The sequence below is a fragment of the Phodopus roborovskii genome, unplaced genomic scaffold (genome assembly GCF_943737965.1).
Source record: "Phodopus roborovskii unplaced genomic scaffold, PHOROB, whole genome shotgun sequence".
In the NCBI taxonomy this organism is placed as follows: domain Eukaryota; kingdom Metazoa; phylum Chordata; class Mammalia; order Rodentia; family Cricetidae; genus Phodopus; species Phodopus roborovskii.
Window position 1 is genome coordinate 16,101,138 of NW_026126448.1, and position 22,751 is coordinate 16,123,888.

Below are 22,751 nucleotides of genomic sequence, written 5' to 3' on the forward strand. Positions count from 1 at the left end.
TTATATGTTATATGTATTATACATATACTCACATATGGACATAATTATTATTAAGTCATTTCTCTGTTAGAAGAAGAAAGTAAGCTTTGCCCTTTGCTTCTTCCTCAGACTGGCTGTCTCTGAAAGCCTCCACAGAGCTTGGCTGAGATGCCCATGTGCAGGGGGATGGCTCTGGGCTGCTCTAGACAAACTGCAGGCACCTGGGGACTCTGGTACCAGCTGCATCTGAGGCCCTGTGCTTCAGCTGTGACCTATGGCAGGAGACATGATCCCACCATATCACAGGCCCCCTGCCACTACTCAGCAGCCCTGAGAGCCTCTACATGGACCTGGACCGTACCTTCCCATGAAAGGCAAACACTGCTATAGCCAGGGCCAATTTAGGAGACTATGACAATTTTAGCAGAACATGTCCCCAGAGTCTCTTCCAGGAGTTCCTCTGGTTGCTGAGTTTAGCCCCCAGCTAGAATGCTGAAATAACATAGCCACTAATAATAGTCATTTCCACCCCAGAGACTGCCATATTTACAGCCTCCCATACATCCTTGAACATCTGCAAGACCCCTCTGACATCTTCTCTCTTTCTCTCTCCCTCTCTCTCTTTCCATTCCCCTCCCTCCCTTCTCTCTCTCCCTCCATCTTCTTCTCCCTCCCTCTCTGTCTCTCTGACTCTCTGTGTCTCTCTCTCTCCCTTCCCCCTCTTTCTCTTCCCCCTCCCTCTCTTCTCTCTGCCATCTTCCTCTCCCTCCCTCTCTGTCTCTCTGACTCTCTGTCTTTCCCTCTGTCTCTGTCTCTCTCTCTCACACACACACTCACACACATACACACACACACACACACACACACACCTATCTTACCCTTACCCTCTGCCTCACAACTATACAGACACATACATGACAAACACACTCGCTAGTTACACACATAGGCACCCTCAGACACACTACCCCTGTGATTTCCCTAATGAATGCACTCACCCTGCACAGAGCTGCCTCTGGCATACCTTGTCCACAGGTTTGTGTGCAAAGGTATTTTCTGAGTGTGGGGAGGGGAAATGGACAAGATACCCTAATCTGCAGCCTCTTCATCGAGGAACATGAAGGGTCTCCTGTAGAAGAAGAGGGTATTTCTCACCCTGGGGAGGGAGGTTCAACTTCCTTCCACGGGCTATCATCCCAAAGCCATTCCAAAGGTCCTCCAGGCCTGCTGGGCACTGAGTCCAGCTTGTCATCTCAGCTCTGATTTCCTGGGGTCCTACAAGTGCTCCAGAATGTAGAATGCTCTGGAAGGTCACCTTGTCCTTATTTCTCAGAGAAGTGGATGTGGGCCCTTCCCATGCAGGCACTGTCAGTTAACCATCACACTTCAGCCTGGGGGGGGGTGACCTTTCTTTTGGTTGTTCTCCAGGGAGCTGGGGGCTGTAGGCAAATGGCTCTGTCATCCAGTCTGAGCATACATGATGCAGAATCCCAGGAAGGAATTGGAAGTACTTGGGGGAGGGGCTGAGTTTCCTGGGAAGACTGTGGAGTCCCCATTCAAGTGTAGAAAATACACTTAGCTACAACTCTAGAGTTCCAGGGAACAAATTCCAGGACCAACAATTTGAACTATTCCTGGATAACTTAGGCCCCACAGAGAGTGGTCCTGCTGACTAGGGTGGGTGCCTCCATCAGGGGTTAAGTACTCCCAGCTTCCAGTCAATTTTCTCTCCTAGCCTAGACCCCAGTGTGGGATCATCCCTGAGAAGGTAAATACTTCCTCCATAATGCTCTGGGTACCTAGTAAAGTCAGAAAGGTAGTGAAATGTTTGTCACCGCAGCCTGAGAACCTGGGTTTGGATTTCCAGCATCACTGTTTATGGTGACGTGTGGCTATAATTCCATTCCTGGGGAGGCAAAGGAGAGACCTCTAGAACCCTATGGCCAGCTACTCTAGCTGCATCAGAAGGCTATGTGTCAGGTGAGTAAAACACCAAATCTCAGGAAATAAGATGGAGAATCACAAAGGAATTCATCTGACACCTCTGTCTCCAGAAATACACACACACAGAGAGAGAGAGAGAGAGAGAGAGAGAGAGAGAGAGACTCTGTTCTTTTGCTTTGCACCATGACTTTGATCAGCTTTTCTGCTCAAGGCCCTCCTCCCTGGAAACCACCCCCCCCCCATTTCCCTGCTCCCAGGTCCACTCACCAATCCAGTGGTGGCCATCAAGAGTGGGGTCAGCCTCATTCTTGGAGCAGATCTTGGCAAACACTGGAAGCTGCCTTTTCGGAGGAGAGAACTCAGGGAGCTTGTCAGGGGGTGCAGGATGCGGTGGGGGTGGCAGCAGTAGGAATGGGCCCAGCCCCATGGGCTCCCGGGGTCCGGAGCCATTGAACATGCTGTTCTGCAGGAAGTCTTTAATGACCTTGGTCTCTTCCAGCACAATCTTGTTGTCAGGGGCCTTGGACATTTCAGTAGACTTCAGCGGGAACTGGGCCAGGAGCTTGCTGATCTCTGAATTAGAGGCACCCAGGCTATGGCTCTTGTCCTTTGTTCCCTTGACACTCTTGACCTTGGCAGCACGAAGGATGCCTGTAACTGTAGACATGGCAGAATCACAGTCCTGCCTGCTACTGATGATGGGCATGGACAGCTTCTGCTCCCGAAGCTTGTCACCAGCCGTCACAGAGGATCCTGGGTATTCAGTGCTATCTGCCCCCAGAGGAGGCACAAGGAAGCAGGGAGCCAGCTCCCGGGTCCCCTGGGGAGTGACAATAGGGGTGGCCAGCTCCCCAGAGCCCTCTTGGACCAAGATGAGGTGTTCTTTGGTGAGACTTAAGAACTCCTGCTCCACCAGCAGGGAGATCTCATCCTTGCCCCCACTCAGCTCCAGGGCTCTGCAAAAGATACAAAGACATGGTGAAGTGAGTGCCCTCATCCACCAGTGGCTCTGCCAGCAGGATGCAGGCTGCAGAATGGAGGCCTCGGCAAAGAAGTGGGAGTCACAACCTGTTGAAAACTTGTTTCCTAATGAGAAGAACCTGTTGCTTTCTCAAGAGGGAAAAAATGGGCCAGGTGGACACAAAGCCAACATCACCTGCTAGGCTATAGTGCTGATGTCTGTCTCTTTCTCCTCAGGCTCCAAGGCAACAAATAGCAGAGAGACAGTTCACTGGAGAGATTTGCCTAGCAGCAAAGGGGCTGGCTGTGACTAAGCAGTTCAAAGAACAAGATCTAGAGTCTGAAGAAGTTTCCAGGAATACAATACTCTTGTAGGAGGGCACAGTAAGACTCATGCCTGTTTCTGTAACTTTCAATCTGTGTGACCCTGAGCAAGTTGTTCAGCATCTCAGATACTCCAATATCCTGTGTGATTCACAGGGATATCACAGAGGGGGGGTTGAATAGTACAGACACTCTGTCACAGGGTCACACACCTGTCTGTGCTTAAGTCCACATAACTCAGGCTCCCAGTCTGACCAGACCTTGAATCCTGAATTCCACAGTGTGACCATCTGGGCATCTGTATCTACCCTTGCTGGCGTGGCCTCTGGTGGGGTCATGGCATTTGAATTGGAATATTATTGTAGATGATGGCTGCATTGGGCTGGACCCTGTCTTCCCCTGTCCCTGATCTCTGTTAGTGATCTAGACCCCAAGAGCCTGATGGTGATTGATGAGTCAATGAATTCCTAGCTCCTGGTTACTGATTCTCCTCAGGACAGGGAGAAGGTGGTAACCCTGCCCCCTCAACTAGCCCCCAGCAACCTTGGTGAGGGGGCACCTTCCTCCACTGCATTCCCAGGTAAGCCAGGGTTCCCCAGCTTAGAAACACCTGCTATCATACATGAGGGGTTCCTGGGAAGGCTAGACAGAGTTGCCAATGCCTGGGACATTCTGGAAACTGATTCAGCAGCCACTCAATGCCCACAAAGAGGAAAGATGGTTAAGAGGCAGAGGGGAAAAAAGTAAAAGGGATGCATGTGTGGGGCTCAGCTGCTAGCTGCTACAGCTTCACTGAGGGCAAACCAAAGCATGGTCTGTCTGATAATCCAATATCTACTAAGAAGGCACAAGAAATACCCAACACAGTGTTCATGGGATGTCCCTGCCTTTTTGGTAGTGCTGTTTGCTTCTGAGGGTGGACGGACACACACACACACACACACACACACACACACACACACACACACACACACACTTTGATGCACACAGATCTACAGTTCACTCAGAACCAGGGAGCAGAGCCTGCCCTTGGCAGTCCACAGGTGAAGGCTCACTTCCTACTCTCACTCTCTCTTCTCTTCATATTCTTCTCTCCTTCTCCCTGGCCCTCTCAAATACTTCCTTCATTTTGCCTCCTTCCCATGTCTAGACGTAGGGCTATAAATAGGCCCTGCTCTCACCGCCGTGCCCCAGGAACAATCAGAGTAAAGACGGTGCCCCAAGTTTTGGCTCTTCCTCCTCCTCCTCTCAAGGAATCAGGTGAGTCTCAAGTCCTAGGGCCCAGCTGCTTGAAGGAGCAGCTTTTACTTCCTCTACCCATATCCACTACCTGGCAATGCCAGCTGTGTGCCAATAGCTTTTCTCAATTAGCCTCACCCCAAGGATGCTTGCTTTATAACACTGTGAATACAGCATTGTGGTCACACTTAAACAACAAACAAAAGCAGCCCTTATCTCTCACAGTTACATGGTAAATATGTATAGATCAATTGTGTTTAGGGTTTCCCTTAAAACTAATCCATCTGAAGAAGGGAGAGGGCACAAGAGACAAGATCCTTCATAGGCTGTACATGTCAATCATGGGGAAAGCTGGAAGCAGATACACGGGGCCATTGAGATAGTCTATGGTGTCTATATTATACACACACACACACACACACACCACTACTGAATCTTCAAAGGTGTCAAGTGGCAGGAAAGCAGCTTCTTTTTTCCCCCAGTGTCTCTGTGTGTTTGTGCCTGTGCATGCCTGTATGTATGAACTGTGAGTGTGTGTGTGTGTGCGTGTGCCTGTGTGTGTGTGGTGTGCATTTGTGTGGGGAGAGATTTATGTGTGCTCTTGTATGTGTTGAAGACAGAAGTCAACTTCAATTATCTTCCCCAGGGATGTTGTTCCCGGGGTCTCTCACTGGCCTAGAGTTCATCAACCAGTTGGCCAGAAAACTCCAGTAACCCTCCAGTCTCTTTCTCCTTAGGGATGGGATTACTAGTACATACCACTACACCTGTCATTTTATGTGGGTTCTGGGAATTGAATTTTGGCCCTCACACTTCAAGACAAAAACTTGAATGACTAAGCTATCCACTAAGTCCTCCATAAAAACACCTTCTAAAAGATCCCAGGCATAGTCCCTACTTGACACCCAACTGACACTCTGGTCTTTCCCAGTATGAAAGAAGGTGATGGAAAAAGACCCATGGGTGCCGAAAGGGAATTCCTGTGCTGCCCCTTAGCTTCTGTGTAAGCCTTGCTTTCCTGTATCTGTCAGGCCACACCCTCTTCTCATGGTCAAAGATTAAGATATTGTGAAGTAACACAAGCTGGCACATAGCAAACCAGGTGTTTGTGCTTTTATCAGTGGTTAGATCTGTACAAAGACACCCCAGCCCACCTCTGCACAGTCTGCCATGGCCACCAGACTGCTGTGGACATCTGGAACAATTCAAACCTGGCTCATCCTGCTCTCTCCCCTCTGGATACTCTGCCAAGGCCAATGGGGTTGTTTAAAAGTTGTAAGTAAACACTGTACCTAAGATAGAGGTGGCCACGCTGGCTGTGAGTTCTCCGGGTACCTTCCACAAATGCTAATGGAGGCATTGTTTATTATGAATCTACCACAAGCAGGAAGGGTATTAACATCCAAGCACACACTTGATCCCTTGCACAACTCTGGACAACTGGCGGTATCATTCCCACTTCACAGATAGGAACACTTTCCCTTTGAAAGACCGAGGACCTTGTCACCATGCTGGGGAGGAGGCTGATGTGGAGGGACACATCTGGTCCAGTTCCTGTACTCACTCCTCCAGCCTTGGTTAGCCTTCTTTCTGGAGAGTAGCTCCACCAAAGTCCCCTAGCTCTCACCTGAGCCTTGTTCCCCAATTTGAATGCAATGAGGGATGTTGCCACTTTCATCCTGTAATGCCAGCCCTTGGAGGATCAGCACAGTGAATCTTGAGCCTGTCATCTGTGGCATTAGCCATCCCTGACAGCTCCATGTCAGCTGCATGTCTGATGAGCATGTCTTCTGAGTCTTCCACCAGTTCACAGTTACAAATGTCTAACCGGAGAAAAGTCCAGGGCAAGGCCATGGGGACAGTGCCAACGTCCCTACTTCCAGCATGACAGTAATCCGGTATCAACATATCAACATGAGGGGAAAATAAAGCTACTTGACAGCATCCAGTCTCCATGCCTTGGGGAAAACCATCAAACACCCTGCAGTGATCACACACATACCCCAAGTCCTTAATCCCTGTCTCCCCGCCTCCTTAGTCCCCTCTATCCCCAAGAAAATAAGATCTGCTTGTTCTTGTTTGTTTTAGAAAACTCCATGGCCACAGAGCAGGGACATTCTCAGAACTAAGATCAAGCAATTCCCTTGCTTAAAACCACCTTGTGGATTCTCATTACTCACAGGATAAAATCCAAACCCCTTTATGATCCCAGGGACACTACACAAATTGGCCCCATCTCCTGCCCCTTCCACCACGCTGATCTTTTATCCATCCTCTGAAATGCCAAGCTCATTCCTGTGACAAAGGGCCCTTGCATTTTCTGTAGAATTAATGCTCTGGGCACCCCCTGGATTGCTCCTTACCTGGCTCCTGGCAACATCTGGGTGTCGATTCAGGTGTTGTAGTCTCTAGGTGGCCTTTTCCCTCCCTCTCTTGATAAGCATGCTCTGTGGGGGTCTCTGTCAGTCTGTTTCTTTCATGGCATCTGCCTCTATCTAGTGCTTGTTGTTATTATTATTATTATTATTAAAAAATGCTATTTCTCCATCCTATGCACTCTACAAAGACAGAGATTCTATCTTGGTCATCCCAGAGGCCTTGCAGCTTAGAACAGCACCTGGAACAAAGCTCAGTTAGGCAAGGATTTGTTGACTAAATAAAGGAAGGAACTCTCTTGTCTCAGTCACCTGCTGTATGCTTCCCCTCATCCCCTCTCCTGTCCAAGAGCTATGCCAGCTTCTTCTGCTGGTTGCAACCTGCTTTGCACTCAGTTCTGGCCTGGCATCCCCTTAGGTGCTGATCACAAGACCCCCACCCCTGCTCCTGCTTTGTCCGACCCCTGGCAGGCACAGGTGGAGGGCTTTCATCAGCTGACTACACCCCCCTGACTGGTGTGGGGACTGAGGTGCAGACCCTCAGGGAGCCAACACTACTCTGAGCAATAAGCTGGAGTTTCATGGGAACATTTTCTAAGCACCTCCTAACTTTGTTAAGTTTAAGGATAAGCACATATTTGCACATGTTTCCTGGAATCCAACAGGAAATTGTGTGTGTGTGTGTGTGTGTGTGTGTGTGTGTGTATGTGTGTATGTGTGTGTAGAGAGAGAGAGATGTTCTTCTTAGTTATGTATGCATATGTCCCCTTGTGCATATCATCAATGCCATGGGTCTACATTTGATTTTTTTCTTGATCCATGTCCATTTTTGTTTGTTTGTTTGTTTTTTAAAGCAGGGTCTCTCACTGAACCCAGAGTTCATCAATTTGGCTAGGTTGACTGTCCAATGAGTTTGGGGAATCTACCTGCCCCTGCCCCACCCCACCCCCAGCACTGGGATTACAGATATGCATTGCCACACTGGGCATTTGTTTGAGTGCCAGGAATATGAACTCAGGTCCTTGTGCTTTCACAGAGCACTTTACCCACATAATCATCTCACCAACCCCTTGGTTTTGCCCCTGAGCTTTGCTAGTCGGGGCATCCCTCCCCGGGTGTTTGCTCTCTCCTTTGAGTTGATAAACACCATGCAATCTACCAGACTGTATCTAGTGAATCATTCCAGGAAGGCAATCTAGCTCCTGGGCTCCTGACTAAGAATCAAAGTTGGAAGCCATGTCAAGGTTCTGAAACTCCAGGTCTGTGCTGGCCCCTCTGCTTCACCAAACTTTGAAAATGACAATTATGTGCTTGTGATCTCAATGCTGTGTTATTTCTGCATTTACAATGTACAGAGTTGTGTAAAAATAAAGGCTACTGACTGACTGGCACCCCTTCCCAGCATAATGACTAAGCAAGCGCGTTGTTAGCTCCCCCGGCAGCAGTTCTGTGTACATGATAACACACAGCAAAGATGAAAACTGCTACTCCGCTGAGCCAAACAACAGAAAAATGCAAGCAAGAAATTGTTAGCACCAAAGAAGGACACCAAGGCAAATATTTTCTTCCAGCTAAAGTATCTTAGACCAATGGCAAACACTTCACCCAGCAAAGTGTCCCAGCCACATGGCTGAAGCAAGCTGAAGGTTTTGGAGTCACACACAGACTCAGGCTTGAATTGTGGTCCATCTGCAGATTGACCTCTGACCTCATGTTTCTGTGTCTACCTGGTAGGGAACAGCATGGTAGAGTACTTAAGAGGTAAGTTCCTGGTGGGATGCAACTAGACTCAACTCCCCACTGTTTGGCAAAAACCAGATATTTTAGCACGGGGCCTCATATCTTAAACCACAAGTCCCACTTGTGAAAATTGACAGTATGTGTTCACATTTATTATATGAACACTCCCTACCATAGCTTCGGTGGGGTAATATGGTCATCCAATAAAACACCTCTACTTTACCATGCTTTTATTAAATCCTTTGATAGCTGCTTCTCTTCTGGGTTCAGTAAGAAGGAAAGACTTTTAAAATATGCTTGGGGCTTGCCACCGGTGGCACATACCTTTAATCCCAGCACTTGGGAGGCAGAAGCAGGCAAATCCCTGAGTCTGAGGCCAGCCTGGTCTACAGAGTGAGTTGCAGGACAGCCAGGGCTACACAAAGAAACCTTGTCTTGAAAAAGAAAAAAAAAAAAAAAAGGCAACTAAGATCCAGTCACTAGGCCTACCTTGAGTCATACACCCTGTGCTCTACTACAGCCAGGTGATTCCATCTGACTCCAGTCTACCAGAGCCTTCCCCAATCTTCAGACCTATTTTGGATTGTACATATATGTTCAGGCTCAGTCTGGTGAGCCCTGCCCATACTGTTCCCAACCTCCAGGCTTGGTCCCAGTCACATATCCTATGTGCCATCCTGAGGCTAACATTTCCATATCTTACCCAATCTCTAGGACTAGCCTGGGATACACATGTGTGCCCCAGCCCAACCCGGTATGTTCTGGTAACCTTGCTTGCCCATACTATCCCCAACCCTAGTCTTAGACCCACAGACACAACCAATGAAAGGAAGAAATCCACAGACCCAAGTCTCATCACAGACATAAGCAACATGAAAGGCCAAGACAGAATATCCCATGAAGCCCAGCAATCCCTTATAGATGTTCTCTAATGAGAATTACCTGGATGAACTCCAAGACATGGGTTTTAAAAGAACAATCATAAACTTCATCAAAGAATTCAAGTTTAAGGAGGAGATAACAAACCAGCTCAGTGAACTTAATGAGAACAGCAGTAAATGCTGAATGGGGTCCAAGAAAACACAAACATATGGCAGAGTGAAATATCTAAGACAACTCAAGACTTGAAAATGGAACTCAGTAGAGAAATATTGAAGAACACTCAAGCTGAAATGAAGATGGGATTAAAAAAAGATCTCAACAACCCAATTAGAAAACTCGGGGCTTGGCCTACCGAAGGCCATAGTGAGCATTTGTTGAAGAAATCAAACAATGAATGAACAGACACTGCCCCACCATCAGAGCAATGGAGTCAATGGAAAACCCAAAGCCCCCATTCTGAGGCTGAGGAATTTTATTGATGCAATGAATGAATGAAGTTTTATCATCTACTATGTATAAGTAAGTGGCTTGCCACAATTCTCTAAGTCCAAATTTAAGATTAATAAATGACAACTAAACAACACTCTGGAGTTTAATTGACTCTAGAGAAAATTATTGATTTCTTGCAAATACCCATTTCTCCCCACTTCTTTAAATGTTTCATTGTTCAACCAAGAACCCAAGTCTGGACTCCATATCTCTGGCTCGCTCAAGATGCATAGAGAACACCACCTGCTCACTCTTTAAAAGTGCAATGGATCAAGTAAAAAAAAAATGGAATATCAAGAAAATAGAATATCAAGACTTGAAGTTAAAGTAGAGGAATTAGACCACACAAGCAAAGAAAAAAGAGGAGGAGAAGGATGAAGAAATAAAAACATGCAGGGAACTGTGAACATCATGAAAAGACCCAAATATTCAAAATAGGCATTGATGAAGGAGAACACTGCCAGAAGAAAACTTGCCCAAATTAAGAAAAGACACAGCTATTCAGATACAAGGAGCATGAATACCAAATAGTCAAGGCCAGAAAAGAAACTCCCCATGGCATATCACAGTTAAAACACCAAGTACTCACAACAAAGTGTGTGTACTGAAACCCACAAGTCACATATAAAGGAAAGCCCATTAGAGTAACTTGATTCCTTAATGGAAATTGTAAAATCCAGAGGAGCCTGGAGTAATCAATGAAAGACTACAGACAAGGAAAGACATGCCTAGTGAGACAGAGGCTCTTGTACCCAGCCTGAATTTTCCCCAAGTGAGATCCATCTCAGCTCTGGTTGAAGATGGAGGAGTTTCTGGCCTTTCTACTTATATGACACATCTATCGCACTACTCAGGGTGGCCTGTGACCACTGAGGAGGGAAGGGGGGTGGCTATCCCATCATTGCTGCCTGTCTTCCTCCATCTTCCCATGCTCAGGTCCAGTACTCACCAAACTACTGGGTATCCTCTCCTCATACATTATACAGCCATGTCCACACATCAGTTACGCACACACGCATGCACCCATGCTCATAGATGTATACCCCAGAGACAGGTACAGGCACACAACCATGAACACACACCATAGGGAAACACATACACTACACATACACCACAGGAATGTACACACACGTCACCACCATGTACACAAACTGTAGCCTTGCACCCATGTACATATATACACCATATACCCCAAAGCTACACACACACACACACACACACACACACACACACACACACACACACACACCATGTCCTCTTGCTTACAAATTAAGGTTGAGTCCACCTCTCTGGACACTAAGAGACCCAGACCACTTCTGTTTTCAGTAGTCATCTAAGTACCCAAAGGTACCTGCTCAGCTGCCAGCTATAACTTTTCTAGTAGGAAGAGGAGAGTGTAAGGAGGGCCTGGAAAAGGCCTGCGCCTCTTTGTGCGTGCGCACGCGTGCGTGCGTGTGCGCACACACACACACACACACACACACACACACACACACACACACACACACACCACGCCCTCCACTCCTCTCCAGGCCTCAGCAGGATTAAGTGAGATGACAAATGCAAAAGCGCTTGGTAAATTGTAAGGAGCACTATGCAAATGTTAGAAGTTCTGACTGCAAAGCAGCTGGGTGGGCCTGAGAGTCAGACCTGGTGGCAGGCTCTGGAGTCCAGCAGACCAAGTTCACACATAGCCTGAGCCCCACACCACCAGTGCTGACCAAGGTGTAAAATCATGGAGACCTCATTTCTTCAGCTGCTAAGTCGGGGCAGGATGGTGACACCATCCCGGTTAAAGGTAAGCAACACTATAAAATCGCTCTGCTCCCAGAATGCCAAGCCTGTTTATCACATTTATCAGCAAAGGTCTTTACACATAGTGGAGGCCATTTCCTTCAATGTCCCAGCAAGGCACAAAGGACCCAGTAAAGATCGGTCTCCTTTTTGCCTTCCATGCTTTGCTTTGAAACCTCTCCTTCTCAACCTGTCAGCCTGGGATTTCCCACCTTTGACCCTTAGTGTATTACAGAAGTGTCGAAGAATGGTGGAACACTGGTTTCTACTGTAGGTTCCAGGGTATAGGGGTGAAGTCCCAAGCATAAACATTTTGAGTGGGTCATCCTTGCCCACCTCTCTTCTGCTTCTTCCCTACCTTGTCCTTAGACACTTCCTGGATATGTGACTTTTCCTCTAGATTCTTTACAGCAGCTCTGAGACTATCAGTCATTGGCAAGTGGAAGTGAGACATGCCCCTCCATATTGCACCCTTCCTTGAGTTCCGAGGGGAACAAGTGTTGAGTGGGGCCAAGGCCTGAGAGAGCTGGGTTTGGGGAATGAGGGACTCAGTGAACTGGGGAATGAGACAGGAAATACTGGGAATAAATACAGCAATAAAAGAGCTTCGGCTGGGAGCTACCGAGTGATTCTTATTGTTCAAATTATCTTTAAAACTTTTCATTTGAATCTGTTTAATAAGGGAAGGCTTACCCCAAGGAAGAGGTATTTTTTTAATGTGACTTGGGAGCTGAATTGGAAAGAACGTTGCAACAAAGATATTAAAAAGGGGATTAAACCAAACCACTGGTGGCCCATCTCTGCAGGCTCCCACAACCTGCGACACAGCTCCCAAAACCATAAAATTAAATTACAAAGGGGGACACAGGAAGCGGGACATTAGTCATGATTCATCTTCCCTCCCTGCTCATGGTTCCTGGTGTTAAGCAGGCACGGAAGGAAGGCTGTTGAGAAGGTGGCTGATGTCCAGTGAGCTCCACCATTGAAGTCCCTCGGGATTCCTTTCTTACCTCAGCTCCTCAGCTCCCTTCCAGCTCATCAAGTTGCCTAACCTCTCTGAGCCTCAGCATCAACCCAGTCACAAAGTGAGAGTAATAGTGACCATCTACAAGGAAAGATTTCTAGGAGAAGGAAATAAGAGTACATTCATTTACCGAGCCTCACACATACAAGCTGCTCAAGAACTTGCTAGCTCCCTTTCATACAGCCTAAGGCAGAAGACAAAACCTGCTATGTCTAGGCCTGCCTGATATTCTTTCCCTACATGCCTCAGTGCTCTCTCTGATGGCTGTGACCCAGTGTTTGGATCCTGGCCACCTCTAGACCTCACTCTCCTCAAGGTGGCATTTTAATGGCTCATCCATCATTTACTTCCTCCCTCATTCATACATACTGCATAATCATGGAGTGCCAGGAACTTGGCTGGACACTGGAGAGACAAAGATGAGTAAGGCACAACCCCTGTCCTTAAGGAACCCCATGCTGTAGTGCTACAGGGGACCATTGCCACAAGGCAGTGTAAGATATGTGTCAAGTGACCATCACCTCATCAGAACACCAAGACTCCCATACCAGGATGGAGCTGATGGACAAACTTCTGGCCAACCGGCAATGAGAGCACTGACTCTAACTTGGTTCTTCAATTCCATCACTATTATAAAGATTACATCACTCTGCCCTCGGTACTAAGGAGGCATTTGTCTTTTGTGCTCATCTCTTCTGCTTTCTCTTGTTAGATAAAGTAAGTTACAGCATTCTCAAGAATCTGTTTTCCTTACTTTAGTAGTTTCCTTCAGCTTGATGCATGAGACATAAAAATCTCTTCTCCCCATTGCATTCTTATGCTGTCATTTCATCTTTGCTAATATCAGCAAAGATGGTGCTGATGGTGGTGGTGATGGTAGTGATGAGGAGGATGGTGATCCTGATGGCAACAATGATGGTGGTGTGATGATAATGCTGATAGTAATGATGTTGACAATGATTGTGATAATAGTGATGATGATGATAGTGACAATGATGATGGTGGTGTGATTAGTGATGATAGATAATGATGATAATGAGATGATAGTGGCGATGACTGTGTTGGTGATGATAATGATGATGATAGTAATGGCCATGGGGGTGAGTGACAATAGTGACAATGACACAATGATGGTGGTGATGTGATGCTGATGCTAAGAGTGGTGGTGATATGATACTGGTAAGGATGGTGATGATAATGATAACAATGATGATGATCATGATGGATGATGATAGTAAAAGCCATGACAATCATAATGATGACAACGGTAATGATGACAACAATAATTATGGTGGTGTTTGTGATGATGGTGAGAGCAGTGATAATGATAACAGGAATGCAGAGCATTGTATCTTATTCCAGGTGCCAAGTAGGCATTACATGCATTACATCAACACAACTTTTGAGAGTAGTCACTATAACCTTTCTCCATTTTTCAGATGAGGGTAACAAGGGACACATCCTAAGGAACTTTGTTTCAACCAGAGAGGGCTATGGTTCTAATCCTCCTGTCTGGTTTCTGTTATATGGGATGGTATAAAATTCTTAAGAAATAAGTGAAGTATCATTGTTAGTTTAAATCACTGAAGTGAATAGAAAATCTCTGGGGAGGAAGCTTAGGGATGGTACATGGCACACTTTCCAGGTCTCCAGTTCAATCCCCAGTATCAGAGAGACAGGGTGAGGTGATAGAGAAGATAGGATACTACCCTGTCTCTAAGATCAGGTAAGAATTCAACAGATAAATAGAAGGGCATTCCTGAGAGTTGGGTAGCCTGAGGAGAGGCAAGGCTATGCAAGCCTGCTGGTACTCATTTTAGATTACAGAGCATTGAAAGAGAACAGCAACATGTATGTCTAGAGATACTACAGAGTTACAACACAGACTCTTGAAGGCCAAGCCAAAAGAATAGAGGCCAATGTGAGATGTTTGGGCAGAGCTGTTGACAAACTTCAGGAGGATGAAGCTGGGTATGATGGAGGATCTCCTTCAGGGAGAGGAAACAAATGCACCAGAACAGGAGGGTGAATGGTGGCAGAAATGACAAAAATGATGACACAATGACTCAAAGGCCATGGTGGAAGGAACTGGAGGAGAAAGGCCAGAGGCTCTTGAGGCCCAATTCATACAACTACTTAACAACAACAGAAAGAATTGCCCTGTTGGAAGAGTTGTTCAAAAGAGGCTGCTCCTTGGTTTCCCAAGTCTCTCTGGCTTGCCCTGTGTAGAAGACTGGAGTAAGCAAGGCTCTACTAGAACAAATGAACTTCAGTACAAAGCACCAGGTGATTCAACTCATTCCTGATTTTGTTTGGATTTTGAATGTCATGTACTAGTACATTGACCAAACAAGGATGGGGGTAGCACAATGTCAATGGGACAGATGCTGAGATCCAGGATGGGGAGCTCAGGAGGGAGGCACACATGCTTATGGATCCCAACCTTGCAGCCCACAGGGTTCTGACATCATCTTAACTATTGAGAGATGTGGGAATATGTGTTCCAGCAGCAGGATGCCCAACTGCCTTCCACAGATTCTAAAGGAGGTGCTGACTCCTGGAGGGGAAGAAAGCATCGCTTATCACTTTAGATGGCAAGGATACCCAGAACTGCCTGGAATAGGAGACACGTGTCAGGCTGGGTCTCCATGTGTGGGTCTTGTTAGTTTTACTCTCATCACTAGGCTCCACACTTTCAAGATAGTAGTAAAAGACAATGTGTGTCTGAAGCGATTCTCTGGCAAAGTAAATCCACCCAATTGCTTAATAACAATAGTAGAAAGAATTGCCCTGTTGGGAGAGTCATTCAAACAAGGCAGTGCCTTGGCTTCCCAAGCCTCTCTGGGAGTCAGCACAAAATACCAGGCTGCTGGTCTAGCTTCTGTTTTTGTTTTTTGTTTTTCTTGGATTTTGAATGCTTAATACAGATTTCTTCCTGCAGACTTATCTTTCTGCTAGACTTTGCGTGATGCTCAGCAAAGCCTTTGAACTCTGCAAACCAGGTTCAACCTGATTTGACAAGCCTGGGTGCCCAGGGAGGGCCTGGAAGCAGTCAAGGAGGCTGATGACAGCCAGCCAGCCCAGGATCACCTTCCCACTGCCTTCCTCTCTCACAGCAGATTCCGTCCTTCCTTAAACTTGTTGAATTCTTTCCACAAGCTCTGCCTTCTCCATCCTCAAGACGCACTGAATTTTGGAAGCCTTGACAGTAAAGCTATTGCTAACTATGATGCCATCTTCTCCCATTGAACTATGCCCACATCTTCTGCTGTAGTCACAGTGCAGGGGTGCCCAATCTATCCCCAAGTCTCAGTCATGTGTTCCTTCATTAGCATGCTAATTGCCATCTATCACCCATTCTCTTTTGCAAGACAATGAAGCTCCATGAAAGATGTCAGGGCCTGCTCTTCTTTCCATCATAAAATAACATTTCACCAAAACATTATATTGAAGACAGCAAGTGCATTTTAAATGTTTCCTGGATAGTGATGCTGTCTGATGAGTCTGTGTCCCACCCTATTCACTGGACAGGCAACCCCTCAAAGGCAAGAGCTTTCCCCTTCTTAGCCCTGTATCCCTATGGCCCAGCACTTGAGTCTAGTAAACATTCATTGAAGGAATCAACACAGAAACGAATAAACTAGTACCACTCTGTAGTGAGAGTGATGGAGTCAACAGAAAACCCAAAGCCCCCATTCTAAGGCTGAGGAATTTTATTAGTGATGCTGTGGAGAATGAGTGAAGATGTAATCCTCGAATATGAGTCAGTAAGTGGCTTGCCACAATTCTCTAAGCCCAAATTTAAGACTAATTAAAAGATAACTGAGCAGGATTCTGGAGTTTAATTGACTCTAGACAGAACTATTGATTTCTTGCCAAAACCCATTTCCCCCCACTTCTTCCCCCACCTCTTTAAATGGCACCATTGTTCAAACAGTTACCCAAGGTAAAAAACCTTGCATTTCATCTCTGTCTTGGTGTGCCCAAGCCATCAGCAGGGCCCCTGTTTTCCTCATGCTACACATGGAAGACCTTACTCCTTCCATCTGTGGAACAGTCACCATGGTCCAGAGACTGTCCCATGTGGGCCTCAGCTGGTCTACTGTAGCATCTTCCAAGATACCTCCTACTTCTTTCACACATCCTAAGCTGTCCCTTGCAGAAACTGAAGGGATCTCTGAAAAACCTGCCAGAGTGTCACCACACATGCATGAGATCTTAGCATGACACTTTGGGGTTGATTAAGACCTCACCAGCTTAATTTGGGTGTCAACTGGCACTATTTCCCCATCCCTCAGGACCCTCCAGCCTCACTATCTTTCCCAAAGCTCACATCAACTTCTCAGGGTCCTTGTGCTTGTATCTCCTGTCCTTCACCTAGATGTTTCCTCCAAAACTGTCAGATTACCAGCTGTTTATTGGCATCTGAGACTCAGCTCTGAGGTTCCTACACTTTAGCCTAACAGGTCTCTTGCTATTTCTTTGTTGGATGCTGTTTCCATATTGCACGGGTTGCTATCTGATGTTATCTCACCTCTTTTATATGCTTATCACTGGTCTCCTCCAATAAGAATACCTTCATAGTTAGAAGTTAGCATGAATTTTTGTTGTTATTGTTTAAATTGTACTTATTTTCTGTTATTTTGCCTGGCTCAAAAGATTTGTCCACCATCACTTAGCACTGTACTGGGCACACAGTAGCTACTTAATAAATATTTTTTGATTGAGTAAATGAACTCCTATGTGCCTATAGAGCAAACACAGCATGAAAAGGAATGTGACTGTGGTGTCAGTCATCACTACCAGGAATATATAACAAGGGGGATACCGTCTGCATGTATGGATCCCACCCATATATCTGCACTTGGTTCTGGGAACCCCATTGCCATATTTCTGATCATCAGAAATATGAATAGGAAGTCAAAATACAAGTCAGTTAAAGAACAAAAGAAAACTGGAGGTATTCAGTTTACAAAGACAAAAAGTCCTAGGAAGGGTCTGCTGTTGTCCTTTCTCATCCAAAACACTACATTGGAGAAGAGACAGTAATTCTGGAGCCCCAAAGAAAGAGTACATTTAGTTAGCTAGAAACAAGCTTCAGCTCTGGGGAAAGCAAGCCCCTTTGAGAGAGTTGACAGCTTCAGGCATGGCACTTCTCCATCTGAGAGGGCGTGAATGACTGCTTGGCAAGGACATCATGGAAGTGACTCAGGCAGTTCAGGATGGCCTCCAAAGCCACATGTCCAGGTTTCTGAGACACTTAGGGACGTGTCAGGAAACTTTTTCTGGGATCTGGAGAGATGAATCAGTGGTGAAGAACACGGGGGACTCTACCAGAGGACTCAGCTTCAATTCCTAGTACCTGCACAGCAACTCACTCACACCTGTCTGTTACTCCAGATTGAGGGGAACCAGTGCCCTCTCTGGCCTATGTAGGCACTAGGCACACATGTGGTGCACAGACATCAGGAAACACCCATATACATATTTTTTTTTTAATTTAAATTTTGTGAATAACTCGACTCAACATCTTATTTAGCAATTCTAAAAAGAGATAACACCAAACCAAACTCTACACATTAGTCAGGGAAAAGACCAACAGGTGGGTATCTCATGGCCTGAACACATAAGAAACAGTGGTGTGCCATCCAGTTTTAAAGTTTACCTTTGATCACTCAGAACATGGGTTATGTGACTGTGCAGGGACGCCTCATGTTCTAGAGGAAGATGGCCTCCCTAGTCACAGCTGGGCCAAGATGGTCCAGTACTTTATGTCTGAAATCCTACCCTTTATGAAGAGTAGAACCTCAGACCTCAAGCAAGGAAAAGAACTTCTCCAAATTTCAGTCTACTCCTCTGTAACAAAGTGTTAAAATCTTGGAGGCTTGAGTTCAAGCTAATCTTGGATATATAATGGGTTCCATGCTAGTCTGGGCTACACAGTGATATCCTGTCTCAAGAAAACAAACGACTAGCCAGTGGCGCTGCACACCTTTAATCCCAGCACTCAGGAGATAGAAGCAGGCAGATCTCCATGAGTTCAAGTCAAGTCTGGTCTACAGAGAAGATTTCAGGACAGCCAGAGCTACACGGAGAGACCCTGTCTTGGAAAACAAAAAAGAAAGGAAGAAAGAAATAAAGAAAGAAAGAGAAAACAAACAAATAAAAGAGAACGGATTTCATTTAAAAGGGGCAGAGGAGCAATTGAAACCAGAATGGCACACTATGATAATTATAGAAATTTAGATCTGGGGCTGGAGAGAGGACTCAGCACTTAAGTGCACTGACTGCTCTTCTGCTCTTCCAGACCCTGGGTTCAATTCCCAGCACCCACATGGCAGCTCATAACTATCTGTAACTCCAGGATCCAACACCTTCACACAGGCATAATGCAGGCAAAACATCAATGCACCCAAATTAAAAATATATTTTAAAAAGAAATTTAGATCTATAGACTCACTATCCTAATTTATTTTGGGGGTTTGCAAATTTGTATAGTGAAAAAAGATTGGGGCCTTTGAAAAAGTACCTACCTCCTGCAATTGTGCTCATTGTGTTCTACAGTGAGGATAGCTACAACTATGACGTGGTTTATTCATCCAAGAAAGTGGTTTCCTGGGTCTCTTCTCAGTCTCCAAATTCAGAACTCCAGTTAGTAAAACCAACAAAAGCCTAAACTGCTCTGGCTAAAGTGTGGGGGGGGGCAGCAAACAGCCCACTTGACTCTAGGGTGGCTGTATGAAGCACCCTCCTAGGGACTTGGAGCACAACATAAAAACTTTAGATGAAAGCCAACAGCAGTAACCCTCCCACCCCAAAAGTCGATGCATTACATATTAAGGCAGTCTTGTTTCTATAATGCATCCTTCATTCCTTTGTTTCCCATCACATTTGACCCTCATTATCAACTCTGAGTTGGACAAGGCAGGGCACATCATCCTCAATTTGCAGATGAGGAAATCAAGGCTAAATGGAGTGAATCAGCTGGCCAAAGGTAGGCTAGTTCAATCTCTGGCCAAGTGTGGACTGGAAGTAGAATCTGTCTCCATGGACTCAGTGTGACCTGGCAGAGAAGGGACTATCTACTGGAAATTGCTGCTGACCTTTAATCCAGAAAGTGGACAATCAGCTCCTTGGCCACCAAGAGAGCTGAGTACAGCCCCAAGGTTTCCCATGCCAAGGCACTGTCCCAGAGCAGATGGCAATGAGCAAGGCAGAAGAGCTCAGTGCTACTGAACAGACTAGCCACAGGATTCTGGCTATAGAAAGGCCTTTTCCATGTGAGCTGTGTCCTGCTGAGCAGAGGGCAGTGGAGGCAGAAGCAGCCAGCATGCCTTCTACCTTCATCTGCATCAAGCAAAGGAGCTTGCAAAGGGATTGCAGGAAGTACAGACCTGAGCATCTGCTATACTTTGCTTTCCCTCTCAGCTATTACTTAGAGAGCCCTGAAACTCACGGCAGCCAATAAATAAATGCCTGAATGGTTCCCCCATCTCTGGACTGAGTTGGAGCATGTGTTGGGGGCAGACAACACTTAATTATCACTTAGTCTTTAATTAGCACTTAATTATTAACACTTAATCCATCTGTAAAATGGGGACACTAATACCTGTTTCATAGGGATGCTGGGAGGATTAATTAACGCTTGTAGCCCACTTTGAAGGTGCAGAGCCTTGAAAGAGTACTCAGCAGTGACATTAATCACCACAGCGGATGCACTCCTTTTCCTAATGAGATCCCTTCTTCCTCTCTGCTCCTTCCTCTCCTTTCCAATATCCAGCCCCAACAGTATCTCCTCAACTTTTTCCTCATACAGAAAACACTTAGCTCCGTGTTTCCCAGACATGGGATTTCCCATCCGGGAAACCAGCTATTTACAGCCATCTTCCCGCACTTTAATTTTCTATTATGTCCTCTGAATATGTCAATGCCTTCCCAGTAAATATTTTGATGTGCGCTCTTGCAGTAGCTCTGTGGATGCTGAATGGGACAGCTGCTCTCTGTATTAGGGGATTCCAGATGTGGTTTCCAGCCACCAGACTCATCTGTGCCAATGCCTGAACTTTTCTTGGGAGAGGGGAAAGATCATCTAGTTGCCTCTGGGGATAGTGATCTAACCCCTAGGCTTGATAAGCTTGCTCTTGCAAGAACCCTGGATCTTCGTCTTAGTTACTTATGCCTTTAGAGAATGACAACTGTCTCCTTAGCAGCTGGAAAGAAGCCATCAGGAATCGGCTCTTCCCGTGCCCCTGGAACTTCAGGACCTTGGCCAGCTCCTTCCTCCAAACTACTCATACTAAGGATTATAGGGATGACGAAAATGTATACAGGGTTAACACTGGGCCAGAGAGTTCAACCCAAAGTCATACTTCATCTCTTGATAATCAACCATACAGGACACTACTCACTCTTCTTGAAAGCTGACAGTCGCGGCCATGGGCGTAGAGAGTTTCTCCAGCGAGGTCCTGGGCTGCAGGGACTCTGGCAAGCCCTGAACTCTCTTCCAGATGTCATGGCAAATCTTATCTAAGCTATCCTGAGGTGTGTCCTGGTGGATCCACACGTATCTGGGGAATGGCCCCAGGGCAGAAGGACGCTTGGCCACCATGGCTGAGGATGGAGGGAGTCCATTTCCACTGGCCATCCTCTTTCTCTCGTTCCGGAAGCCCCTTTGTCCACCCAGGGCTGGGAGACAAAGGGACTGTCCACCACCAGCCCTCATTCACCAGAAAGGGAGCTAAAGACTGGGCCTGGGAAGTAGTCAGTTCAAGCTGGCTGTTGCTCCAGCCAAGGGGTGGGTTTCAGAGGCGTTTTGTTTGGGTGGGAATGAGGAGTAGGGGGCAACTTCCTTTTGGGGAAGGGGGGCTTATGTTGACTTGCTTTTATTTGCTCTTTCCTGACTTTTGCCCCCCTCCCCCTCTCCCGTAGAAGAAAATATTTAAAAGTCAACAAAAACCAGTAACTTAGTAACAGTGGAATGCCCGGGAACTCAGGAACCAAGCGCCTGGGCGGGCAGAATGACATCTGGGAACGACTGGAGGGGAGGGCTGGCTCTCCCCACAGAACCCGGCACTCCCCCGTTGCGACACCCCTGTGACACCTTTCAGGGCCTGTGACTCAGCCCATTCTCGCCTTTCAAGCCGCCAGGAGGGAGGAGTAAGGGCTAGGCACTGTACTAGACTGGGTGGGAGCAGGCCATGGGACTGTTACCTCCCACCTTCCCAGAGATCTGGTGCCCACCGAGGGCTAACTGCCCTCGCCCACCGCAGGTCCTGGCTTTAGCTCTCCCGGCTGCCCCCTTCTGTCCCTCTCTCTCTCTGCTGCTGCTGCTGCTGCTGCTACTGCTGCTCTGCCTCCCTAGAAAGAAATCTCCAATGCGGTGTTGTGCTGGCAGTCAGCCTGGCCCAGGTCCCCAGCGAACACCTGTCGTGCCTCCGCGCAGAACTGCGACCCAGCACTGCAGAGGGTCCCAACCCTTAAAAGGGCGCCAATTGGGCAGGGCGGGCTGGAGCGGGGTCAGCAGATTTGCGTGCCGAGTATCTCCCACTCCCCTGCCGTCGAGAGCTGGGATTCTTTCTGTGGGTTCAAGCGCAACGGCTCGGCGGCTGGGTGCGCGGGGACACGGGCTGGGCGTTCGTATCCAAGGCCCGCTGGTGGAGTGGGGGCGGGGTGCAGCTGAGAAGACCCCAGGGATCTTCCCCTTTGAAGTAAGTCAAAGTGAAACACTTTCTCCACCCCCACCACTACATACAAACTTAAAAGCCTGTCTTAAGAGCCTGTCAGGGTGGAGGACCTGTCCTTTTGTCCTCTGGCATTAATCCTAACTGTCATTCCAGGAGAGCACCGAATGCCAAGGGCTGAGCTCAAATCTTAGCCTATTCAAATTCAAGAGTTTAGTACTACTTCTTATTCGGTATACATGATGGGAGGAAACTGATTCTCCAAGTCCTAAAAGGTTGTGTCTGTCCAGAGTTCAAGAAGGGAGGCTGGAATTCATAATCTCG

At 46.9% G+C, this 22,751-nt stretch overlaps 1 protein-coding gene across 1 annotated transcript in view; it reads right to left on the reverse strand.

Moving 5' to 3' along the window:
- Positions 1 to 21,957, reverse strand: part of CUNH1orf94 (chromosome unknown C1orf94 homolog) — a 42,025-nt gene extending 20,068 nt beyond the window's left edge. Inside the window, exons 1-2 of the mRNA XM_051188843.1 lie at positions 21,156 to 21,957; positions 2,188 to 2,876 (exon numbers count right to left, since the gene is read on the reverse strand). Coding sequence (XP_051044800.1) covers positions 2,188 to 2,876; positions 21,156 to 21,469 — 1,003 coding nt within the window. The 5' untranslated portion in view covers positions 21,470 to 21,957. The remainder of the gene's footprint in view (positions 1 to 2,187; positions 2,877 to 21,155) is intronic.
- Between the last annotated feature and the right edge of the window lie 794 nt (positions 21,958 to 22,751).